This window comes from Pongo pygmaeus, chromosome 8, assembly GCF_028885625.2.
Source record: "Pongo pygmaeus isolate AG05252 chromosome 8, NHGRI_mPonPyg2-v2.0_pri, whole genome shotgun sequence".
Taxonomy (NCBI): Eukaryota; Metazoa; Chordata; class Mammalia; order Primates; family Hominidae; genus Pongo; species Pongo pygmaeus.
In genome coordinates this window covers 13,746,411-13,758,757 of record NC_072381.2, presented here as the reverse complement: position 1 = coordinate 13,758,757, position 12,347 = coordinate 13,746,411, and the positions used below count along the sequence as shown (strand labels likewise).

At 37.2% G+C, this 12,347-nt stretch overlaps 1 protein-coding gene across 1 annotated transcript in view; it reads right to left on the bottom strand.

Annotated features, from left to right (window-relative positions):
- PRPF18 (pre-mRNA processing factor 18) overlaps positions 1–12,347 on the bottom strand; it is a 44,399-nt gene that overhangs the window by 20,671 nt on the left and 11,381 nt on the right. Inside the window, exons 3-5 of the mRNA XM_054503196.2 lie at positions 10,272–10,376; positions 4,881–4,994; positions 457–603 (exon numbers count right to left, since the gene is read on the bottom strand). Coding sequence (XP_054359171.1) covers positions 457–603; positions 4,881–4,994; positions 10,272–10,376 — 366 coding nt within the window. The remainder of the gene's footprint in view (positions 1–456; positions 604–4,880; positions 4,995–10,271; positions 10,377–12,347) is intronic.

Sequence of the window (12,347 nt, the reverse complement as noted above, 5' to 3'; positions counted from 1 at the left end):
CAAAAAGTCAAATGCAGTGAATGGCATAACACATGGAATCCTATGTAGCAATTAAAAGCAAAGGATTCAATGTACACAGAGCATCAAGGATAGCTCTTAAAAACATAGTGCTAACTGAAAAAAAGAAAAGTAAAACAGAATAAAGAATTTCACAGCATAACATCATTTATGTAAATCAAAAATACATGCTCACAAAACACTGCAGGTCACAAGAGCACCAACAAACAGAAGGATGCACATCCAACATATTAGAATGGGTTCCTTTTGAAGGCAGGAAGTAGGGGAATGTGAGTGGAGGAAGAGAAAAAGGGGAGTAAATAAATAAAAGCGAGGAGTAAATAAACAAAAGACCAAGGACAACAGTGTGCTCTGCCCTCAACAATCTGCCCGACTCAGCCATCTGCTCCAGAGGAAAGAAGTGTGCCAGGGATGTGCTGGGCTTGGTGTAGAGATTACCTCTAACTCTTCAATTGTGGTGTTTTCCTCATGAACTTTCAGATCATTCTGTGTGTCTTCCTCTCCAGGCTCCTGACCGCCGACAATTTCATTGAGGTACTGCTGATCAATCTTATCCAAGGCTGCTTTCAAATCATTCCTCAATCCCTAAGAAAAGTAAAAAAAGGAAGAACACCTGTTATGGAAGGAAGAACACCTGTTGTTTCACCTTTGATTTTTCATTAACAACTGCAATTATTTTTCCCCCACAAGAAGAGTTCAGCAAAAGTAGGGACTCAAATAACACCAATTTATCACACAACTATCACTACTGTCCATTTAAAGTTAATTCTTAGGGACATATTTAAATTAAAACAATGCATGAACAATGGCCAGTCTGCTGGTCAGAAAAATAAAATACATGTGAGTGACGAATCCAAGTAAGAATCTTCATCAATGCTGTAATTTTCTAATGAGGCTTAGTGAAAGTGGCAGGTCTCCATTAGAGTCCCCAACCCGTTTGCCCAGCTCATTTACAATGTCTAACCTCAACTACTGTGAACTCCCAAAACATTCAGAAACATCGCTGTAATAAAATTGGTGCCTCATCTATATCCCAGGTTCTCAACTATGTTTCTAGCAAACCAGCAAATTCGCATTTTGTTCACGTATGATCCATGACCATTAATGAAACTGGAAGCCTCGTCTTCCTAACAATGAATGAGAGTCAGCTGCAAGGTTTAAGAGCCAAGGAAACATGCCGTGAGGCGGCTATAGGGTAATGGTTGAGAGTAAAGGCTATCTGGGTTCAAATCCTTGCCACATACTATTAAATAGCTCTTCAACAACTTGCTTAACCCCTGTATGCCTCAGTAGACTCACCTACAGAAGAGGAGTAACGGCACCATCTACTACGTAGGGCTGTAATGAGGATGCTATTTTTTATTTCAGTGAACAGCTACTATGTGATGCGGCTGTTCCACAACCTTGCAAACATCAAGTCACATAAGTAAGCTAAGAAATGGATGATGCGCTTTGAACAGTTACTGGAGCACAGTGCACATTCAACCAATGTTAACTCCTAACGTTCTCACACAAAAAGCATCTGATCACTGTCTCCTGTCCCTTCATAAACACAGAAGAGAAACATTCAACTCAAAACACTTATAATTTCTCAAACACTGACTGATCACCTGCTGTGTATAAGGTATGACACCAGGCACTCCCAGAGATCACCTCATTGAATTCTCAGTGCATCCCAGTGAGCCAAATATCACTGCCTCTGTTTTACCAATGAGGATTCTAAGGCTCAAATAGAGTAAAAGACTTGCCAACGGTCACATTATTGATTATTATAATCCAGGAATGGAATCCAGACCTTGTGCTCCTGTGCTTTGTCCTCAAAACCTCTAGATGCACAGCACGGGACTTGGCATACAAAGGTAAAACAGCCTTTGCCCACCAGGAAGAGATAAATATGCACATAACTAATAATAGCGAAAAACAGTAAGTACACTAACAAACGTTCACTCATAGGCACATGGAGAAGGAAGCAATTAATTCTGACTGGGATCAAAAATAGATTCCGAGAAAAGATGTGGTCACTGAATTGCATGTGAAAGTATAAAAACAAGATTTCAACCAGCGCATACAAGAGAGAAACACAGCAAGCAAAGGAAAAATGATCATTACAGACACAGAGGACTGAAGGCAACTGCTACTGTTGTGGGGCTGGAATGGCAATGCTGGGAAGTGAAGCAGGAAAGTGGTTTGGCAACAAAGAAAGCAGTGAGACAGCCCAGGCTAGCAGACAGAGCAGGTCGGGGAGCGGGCCTGGCCAGCCCCAGCTGTTCCTGCCATTCCAACTGAGATGCCAGGAAAGGGGCAAGATATCAGCTTAGAATACCAGTCCAGGGGCAGCCTCACGTGACTTCAGCCGCAGCCTTCATCTGACTGCAATCAACAAGAAAGCCCCCAAGCAAGACACTGCTCAATCCAGCCCAATCAAACCACAGAACTGGTCATTATTAACACAATAACAAATTATCTTAAGCTACCAGGTTTCAGGGTGGCTTGTTAGTCACCAAAAACAGATTTTGTAATAATAAATCCTTTATAATAAATACACAAACACTAGTAAGTTTTGGAGTAGTCTGTTACATAGCCATAGATAACCACACATGTCCCTCAATAATTGACAAAGCAAATAGATAAAAAGTTAGCAAGGCCACAGAAGATCTGAACAACACTATCATCACCGACATTTGTAGAACTGTATCACGAAAGCAAAACAATACTCTTTTCAAGAGCCCATGGAATAAACCATATGCTATGCCATAAAACAAGATCAGTGCCTTAAATGTAAAAGCAAAAACTATAATATTAAGCTTCTAGAAGAAAATTAAGAATATCTATTTGAAACCTTGGGATAGGCAAAGACTTCTTAAGCAAGACACAAAAAGCAATGACCATAAAAGGAAAAAACAATAAATTGGACTTCATCAAAATATAAAACTTCTGGGCCGGGCACTTTGGGAGGCCAAGGCAGGAGGATCACTTGAGTAGAGGAGTTCAAGATCAGCCTGGGCAACATGAGGAGGCCTCATCTCTACAAAAATTAAAAAATCAGCCAGGCATAGTGGCACACACCTGTGGTCTCAGCTACTTGGAAGGCTGAGGTGGGAGATCGCTTAAGCCCAGGAGCTAGAGGTTGCAGTGAGCCATGATCATGCTGAACTCCAGCCTGGGTGAGAGTGAGACCCTGTCTCAAAAAGCGTGTGTGTACACACACACAAACTTCTGTTCAGCAAAAGATTCAATTAAGAGAACAGGTAAGCCATAAACTACAAGAAAATAGTAACAAAAAATATTCGTATATGTGACAAAGAACTTCTATCCAAAATATACAAAGAATTCCTATAATCCATTAACAAAAAGACAAGTTTATTTTTAAAATGACCAAAAAGCTCCTGTAATCCCAGCTACCTGGGAGGCTGAGGTGGGAGGACTGCTTAAGCCCAGGAGGTTGCAGCTGCCATGAGCCATGATTATGCCACTGCATTCCAGCATAGGTGACAGAGTGAGACTCTGTCTCAAAAAAAATAAATAAATAAGGAAAGAAAGACTTTAAGAGACACTACACAAATGAAGACAAGTTTATGAAAAGATGCTCCTCATTTTAGTCATCAGGCAATGTGATTAAAGCCACAAAGAGCTACTACCAGACACACAAGAGAATGGTTAAAATTAAAAAGACTAATACCACATGCTGGGGTTTGGAAATGACTGGCATTTCTTATGAAGTTAAGCATACATCTACTCTTATTATCCAGCAATTCTATTTCTAGGTATCTCCCCAAGAGACATATTTATTTACCCAAGAAAAATAACATAGTTCCAAAAAAAGATCTGCATAAGAATGGTCATAGCAGTTTTATTCCTTTTTTTTTTTTTTTTGAGACAGAGTCTCACTCTGTCGCCAGGCTGGAGTGCAATGGCACGATCTCAGCTCACTGCAACCTCCGCCTCCCAGGTTCAAGTGATTCTCTTGCCTCAGCCTCCCGAGTAGCTGGGAATACAGGCACACGCCACTACACCCAGCTAATTTTTGTATTTTTAGTAGAGACATGGTTTCACCATGTTGGCCAGGATGGTCTCGATCTCTTGACCTTGTGATCCACCCACCTCAGCCTCCCAAAGTGCTGGGATTACAGGCGTGTGCCACCATGCCCAGCCAGCAGTTTTATTCCTAATAGCCCAAAGCTGGAAACGAATTTTGATATATTCATACAACTGAGTATCACTGGAAAATGAAAAGGAAACCAGTGGTATCTGCAATAACATGGATGAACCTAAAAACTGTTATGCTGAGCAAAAGCAGCCAGACACACAATCTATGAGTCTATCTGTATGAAATATGAGAACAAGCAAAATTAATCCATGATGACAAAATTCAAATGGTGGCTGCCCAGGAAGGGACGAGGAGAAATATGAGGATTGGCTGAGAAGGGGTACTGGGGAAATTTCCTTTTTCTCTTTTTTCTCAACTTTTAAGTTCAGGGGTACAGATGCAGGATGACAGGTTTGTTACATAGGGAAACGTGTGTCATGGTGGTTTACTGCACAGATCATCCCATCACCCAGGTATTAAGCCCAGCATCCATTCGCTATTCTTCCTGATGCTCTCAGGGAAATTTCTTTGGTGACGAAAATGCTCTATTTCTTTATAAGGGCAGTGGTTATATGCTTTTATGTATTTGTCAAAATGCATTAAATGTTATACTTAAGATATGCGCTTTTCAAAAAATTAATGAAAACTTCCATTCAGCAGCAATAATCTGCCCACTTTACTTTTCCATTGTTGCCTACAATAATGCAATTAGTCCATCGCTATTCTAGTGAATGCAGTACAGTGGTATTTTTCTAGCTTTGTTCTTTCCTCTTACCTTGTTAACTTCTGGTGTGAGGATCTCTATTTTCCTTAAACGTTGAAAAGCATCATAATCAGTTTCTCCAAATAGTCTGATTGGTTCTCCTCTTTCTCTCAATCTTCTGATGACCTAAAAAGTGAAACAGATACCCAGTAAATTTTTTTTTTTTTTTTTTTTTTTTTTGAGACAGTCTCACTCTGTTGCCCAGGCTGGAGTGCAGTGGTGCGATCTCGGCTCACTGCAAGCTCTGCCTCCCAGGTTCAAGCGATTCTCCTGCCTCAGCCTCCCGAGTAGCTAGGACTACAGGCACATGCCACCACACCCAGCTAACTTTTGTATTTTTAGTAGAGACGGGGTTTCACCATGTTGGCCAGGATGGTCTCAATCTCCTGCCCTTGTGATCCGCCTGCCTCGGACTCCCAAAGTGCTGGGATTACAGGCGTGAGCTACTGTGCCCAGCTATTAAACTTTTGAGAGAGGAAAAAACTAAACATCTCAAAAACAATTTGTATATTGGACCTTAAAAGCCAAGCCTGGGTTTAATAAAAGCTAATTATCCAAATACATGCCTCTGTGTAAAGTATAAAATCCTTCAAATATTTTAGATCATTTCAACTAAGCTAAACAAAGATGGTTCCAAATCAAAGAGAAAATCAAGTACTTTAAAAATCTATTTTGACTCAAAAGTCACTGTTATTAATTTTATTACCAAATAGCTCCTAGAAAGTGGTCTGACCTATGACTCTACAATTCAAGTCTAAAGAAAGCCCCTAATATAAACCACCTCTTTTATTGTGAGATTTTTTAAAAATTCTTTTTTGTAAGAAAAGGGGCATGTTTGTGGCCCTCATTTTACATAATTATAACTGTTCTTAGTGTTCTTTTAAAAACAATGGAAAGACAATAGTAATCACTTATGTCAGTATATTTTTGGTGATCAAACACTTGTTTTGAAATGCAGATGCAAAAAGTAATCTATTTATTCTTTTAATTTTCCATGAACAGATATACTGTGTTACCATCACACCTTAAGTAACCATAAAGTTTAGGTCGTTTAGCTCACTGCTTCGATAGGACCAATCTGTGAAGCAGGACACACAGGAAAAACACTAAGATGGGAGGGAATGACAGCATTTACAGAGAGAAGGAAAATCAAATCTGAAGCCAGCCGATAATTACCATAATGGACAGTCCGCATTGTAATACCACCATCAAACCAAAAACTTCTCCCTCAGAAAACAGGGAGTTATAATCTGCATATGCAGAGCTTTTAAGATGCTGAAAATCTATTTCCAAACTTGAGTGATGGTTACATGAATATTTATTTTGTAATTATTCATATATGTGTAACATATATTGCCCTAATATGTTTCATACACTTTATATACATGCTATGTATGTCATTTTAAAAAGGAAGAAAGAAACAGAAAATGTAATAAATATGAGCCCAAATTTTTTAAATAAAGCAATAATGAGAAACACCAAGAGCTTTACCTGGGAGCATAAATAGCATCACACCTAAAATCCATTGGGAGGGCTCCCACTGGATTAACAGAAGTTTGAGATTAAAATAGAAATTTAAGAGGTCATCTAGTACTATCTCCAATCAATGCAGAAATGACCTCACAAACACCCTTGTCAGATCCCTGGCTGACAAACGGCAGGAATCACATTTCTTCATGAAACATCCCATCCCATTGTTTAGACAGAGATGTTTTGCTTCTCAAAACTGAAATCTACTTCCCTCAAACTTCTACCCATTTATCCCAGTTCCACTTTATGAAACTACAGAGAATATTCCGATTTTCCAAAATCAGAGCTACTTTCATTGGATTTTTAAAGATATCTCTAGTAATTCTTCTCTCCAGCCTCAGTATTCTAAATTCCTTCAACTCATCTTCATATGATGGTTTCTAGAGTCAGTCATCATTCCCCTGCAAGTTTCCTTTCGTGCAATGTCTGTCATAAACATGTGGTAATGTAGAACTAAATAATAATACTGCAAACATGTCAACTTGTGAGAAGTACAGAATACATAAGCCTTTGATCTAGACACTATATTTCTATGACTTACATTCAGTCCTATCCACAACTACAGAGGTAGAACAGGAAGAGACTACTGAGGACTCAAAGATGAAAGATGACCCTAAGTCAGTCAGTCAAAGACAAAAACAACCTCAACAGAAAAAAGAAAGGGAATTTGAGCTAGTTATTACTGTAAAACACTGCTTAAGATTGGGTGCTATAACTTAGGCCAAGTTGTGAGAAATGCATAATATTTTTCTGGTTATCAGTTTAATAGCTAACTCTCATCTACCTGGAATTATATAACAGTGGTTCTGTCTAAAGGCAAGGTAATAAACTACCTGACTTCGAAATTTCTTTTAGTGCAAGAATTCTATTATTCTAATTTTTTAAATAAAGAAGCTGAAATATACCACCACCACCACCACCACCACCTCCCCCAAAAAATGACACAGAGACTAAAGGGACATCAGTGAAAGAACTTAAGCCTCTGAGTCCTCTTTTACTGTTTCAATAGAAGCTCCCTGAGCAAAGGCAGGAACTTCTTCCCCATATCATGTCTAGTACTTAACTGATGTACCACTATTAATCAGTAACAATGGTTTACTAGTGATGGATCTCACAAAAAGAACAACTTAAAACTACCTTGTCTTTTAACTCAAGCTTTTCAATGTTTAAAGATAAAGTAAATTCCAGGCCAGGCACGGTGGCCCTTGCCGGTAATCCCAGCACTTTGGGAGGTCGAGGCGAGCAGATCACCTGAATCAGGAGTTCAAGACCAGCCCGGCCAACATGGCAAAACCTTGTTTCTACTAAAAATACAAAAATTATCCAGGCCTGGTGGCACATACCTGCAGTCCCAGCTACTTGGGAGGCTTAGGCTTGAGAATCTCTTGAACCCGGGAGGCGGAGGTTGCAGTGAGCCTATATCATGCCACTGCACTCCAGCCTGGGAGACACAGCGAGACATCGTCTCAAAAAATCGAAAAGTAACAGAATTCTAAAATATGTAAGTGACATGAAATTTCAAGTATTTTGACTATGAAGTTAATACATGCTCACTTGAGATACAAAATTAAAATATAAAGAAAATTATATTTTCTAGATATAAAGAATGAGTTCATAAAGGTAGTGGAAAAAAAATTAATATATCTTTGTTTAACTCTTAGGAACAGAGGAAACCTTTCTAAGCATGATGCCCAAGACAAAAAAAAAAAAACATAATGAAAAAAACTGATGTCATCGTATAAAAATGTAAAACTTCTGCATGGCAAAAAACAAATGATACACTGACAAATATATATATACACTATGTACATCTGATACATATACACTTATGAACACAGGTTAACAACCTTAACATATAAACATGTTGATTTGCAAATCAATAAAGACATATTTCACAATATAAAAACGGCAATTCCACAAAACGAGACATTAACGACCACTGAACACGTGAAAACATGTTGAATTCTAATAATCACTAACAAAGTTTCACATGAACACAAGATACCTATTTCACCTATCAGTTTGGCAAAAATTGAAAATAATAATCTGCTTTCAGATTGGCAAAGGCTGAAACATTTTAAAATAAAGAGTTGACAGAAATGCTAGGAAGTCTTACATACTTACAGTTGGAATGTAAATTGGCACAGCTTCTTTGTAGGACAATTCCACACAATCGAAAATTACATAGACACACTCTGTGACCAGAAATTCTTTTCCTAGGAAATTATCCTATTGATAAACTCATACAAATATCAAGACATATGTATAAGGAAGTTCACCTTAGCACTGTATGTAAGGGCAAACAACTGGAAGTAATCTATCCATCAGTAAAGAGCTAATTTTAATAAATTACAGAACTACTACTAAAAACAATACCTAAATTTGTTGAGTAGCTCACCATTAAGTACTGTTCTCTTCATGTATTACCTTATTTTATCATGAAAGTCTCCTGAGGTAGACCCAATTGTTACCCTCATTCAGACATAAGGAAATTGAGAAACAGACCGGATAACCTGCCCAAACCACATGTTTACTGTGAAAAGTGTTCATACACACACACACCCCCCCAACATAAAATGGCCTTCAAAATGTACTTTTAAGTGAAAAGACTAAGGCACAAATGCATGTAATCTCATTTGTGTGAAAGGGAAAAAAGGTATACACATACACACTGATGCTTGTACAACTGAAGAACTGGGTAGGAGGACTGATGGGGGCACAGAGGGAGTGAGGGGAAACGGAAGATAAGAAAAAGGGAAGAAATTTTTGTTTTACAGCCTTTTGTATTGATTTGATTTCTTTATATCACATGATTAAATTTTATGATTTTTTTTAAGTAAAATAATAGTTGATACTGATCAAGGTATAGACAAACACTATAAACACAACAGATAGTAGTACAAAGTGGCACAACATGGCTAATACCTCCAGAGCTACCTGGTAATATATATCAAGTCTTAAAAATACACGTAGTCTTTGCCCTAAAAATCATGCTTCTAGAAATGTTTCCAAAGGAAATAATCACACATTATTATGTATACAATGATGTCTACATAAGGATGTTCATCTTAGTATTATTTATAATAAGCAATCTAAATGATCACCAATAAATGATTTTTTAAATATTATGGTGCGGCCAGGCACGGTGGCTCACACCTGTAATCCCAGCACTTTGGGAGGCCAAGGGAGGTGGATCACTTGAGGTCAGGAGTTTGAGACCAGCCTGGCCAACATGATGAAACCCCATCTCTACTAAAAATACAAAAAAAAAATTAGCTGGGTGTGGTGGCACACACCTGTAATCCCAGCTACTCGGGAGGCTGAGGCAGGAGAATCGCTTGAACCCGAGAGGCAGAGATTGCAGTGAACCAAGATTGCACCACTGCGCCACTCCAGCCTGGGCGACACAGTGAGACTCTGTCTCAAAATAAATAAATAAATAAACAAACATTACGGAGCAAACAAGCAATGGGAAATTATACACTCATTCAAAATTATGTAGATCTCCATATTTTAATCTGGAAAGATGTATTATTAAATAAGGGTAAGGGAAGTATGTTACAAAATAATATAATAATTAAAATAATTTAAGTACAAATATTTAGCATAAGAGCATTTAATTATACTTATTATTGAATATTCACGTTTATTTTTTAAAGTTTAGAAGGATAAGCTCTAAAAAAAGTTGATAATAATATCAAGAAAAGCAGCAGTGAGTAATTTAGAACTTCATGAAGAAAACCAGCTGCACAGCATTTTTAGATAAGTCATTTTACACAGGAAATAATGACATTTAACTTATTGGAAAAGCTGGAGATAAATGTAAACACCGTGGAGATCTTATTCTCATGAAACCATCACAAATAAACTTACCTCTTGCCTAGAAAGCGTCATAGGTAATTTTTCCTCTGCCAGTTCAAGTTCTAACACTGGATTCGATGAAGTTAATGGTTTCTGGTCCTCCTCTTTTGGCTGTATCTATATTAATAGCCAAAAGAAATGAAATTCAGCTTTAAAAATATAGTTGATATTTATCATTCTACTACCTTAGCTATGGAAATTAAACATGTTTTCAACACTGAAGATTTTCTAATATTCCTCTGAGCAAAGAGTTCATAATGAATGTACATGCTTGTAAAAGAGAGTCAAACGTATTCACATCAGGGGCATCACAAGTCCACAGCATGCACAGAGAAATCAGCATTCTTGCTATAAAAAAGTGACACGACTATCATGATTTCCAAAATCCAAATTTAACAGGGCTGAAATTCGCACTTTCTCCCCAGATTCTAAAGACTATACTTTTTCCTTAAAAACAATCAACTTGCTCTTCCTCTTTAAATTGTCTTACAGGGTTATTTGATTCTTGCTCAGCTTCAAAATGAAGATAAAAGAAAAGAATTTCTTTCCAACAGCAACCTGTGAAGCTTCAAGCTCTAGCTTTTCCTATCCTGCTTTTCAAAACGTATTATTCCAAATGTACGAAAATCATGTTGGACATACAGAAAAATTCCTAATGCTACACAGAGTTGGTCCACAAACTGAGCTACCAACCCTGCAGAAATACAAGGAAAAAAGCACCTCTCTACTAATGCCACCCAGCCAAAGAGTGGGCATTCTTGTTCATATGAACCTGTAGGAAAAACAATCTCTTCACATATTTTCTCAAATCTGTTGCTCAAGTCGCAGTTTAGGAAAACTGAATTCAGCAATTTACAAGCCCCTTTGTGGAGTCTATAAAAAAGATACTGAAACGTGGTTTCCCATCTGACCACAGGATAAATCCAAAATGCTGAAAGTAGGAGTAAGATCAAAAGAACATAAAAGAAGATCAACATTAAGGAACAAACTCACATTAAGAAAGGCTATATGGTGAAAATTACATAATTCATGATTCTATAGCTTACAGTTCAAGTTTATGTTCACCATAACTAATTGATATAGAGGTAAAATTAAGGTAACAAACTAAGCCTTTCTATTTTCACAGGTCAAATCAGCATCAAGCCTTAAAAAATGCTAACTCATTTCTGCAAAAGGATAAAAGTAACGAATACTATGTCATTACTACCAAGACGGAAATCTTTAAAAATCTTTAGAAAGAGACACCTGTGCTTTACTTTTTAAGCATGGAAATGTATTTCTCCAAAAATCTCAGGATTAAAAACACATTTAATTATATAATGGCAGTTAATAGCTCTGGGGAAAAGATCTAAGTCATTTCATGGGCTGGACTCAAAGTTATAAACAATTATCTTTACAGTAATTATTTTGCTTCAGGGCTTTCCTCTATACAAACAAACAAAAAGCACACTATACAAACGTAAAAACTGCCACTATATTAAGTTACTTTCCTACCTTATCAAATAGTTGAAAAGGTTCAAATTTAGGAATATGGGAATGCCACAAGTCAGCAGAGTAAACCTACGTAAGTGATTCTTATTCCAGACCAAGTGTGTGTTAGACAACACTGGGCAAGGCAAAAATGAGAGCTCCTTTCTGAATATCTATCTACTCAATGGTTATTAACATAAAACTTACTTTCATTTCTAATTAAGCAAATAAAACAAATATCTTTATGGAAAAAATCAAAATACAAGTATAAACTTTCCCATATTTTAAAAACATCAGAAATATAATTACATTTTAAAATTTTTTTAAGTCACATCTTGGTATCTTTTGAAAACTACATTTTTCTTTAATACTTGTCTTCTCCCAGCCCTACAAAATCAAACCAAATGCATATACATACCATGTGCATTCCTCATGCTTCCTTCTAAAAATGCTATGCAGGATAAATCCATTTCCAGAACTTTCCCCATTACATGCACAAAAGTATTATCTTATATTGATATATCACAAGCCAAAGGTTAATTACAAGTTTATGATTTGGCAAAAGTATTCCAATAGAACCTCTGAGCTTTGAGTTAAAAATTAAGCTAGATATAGTCT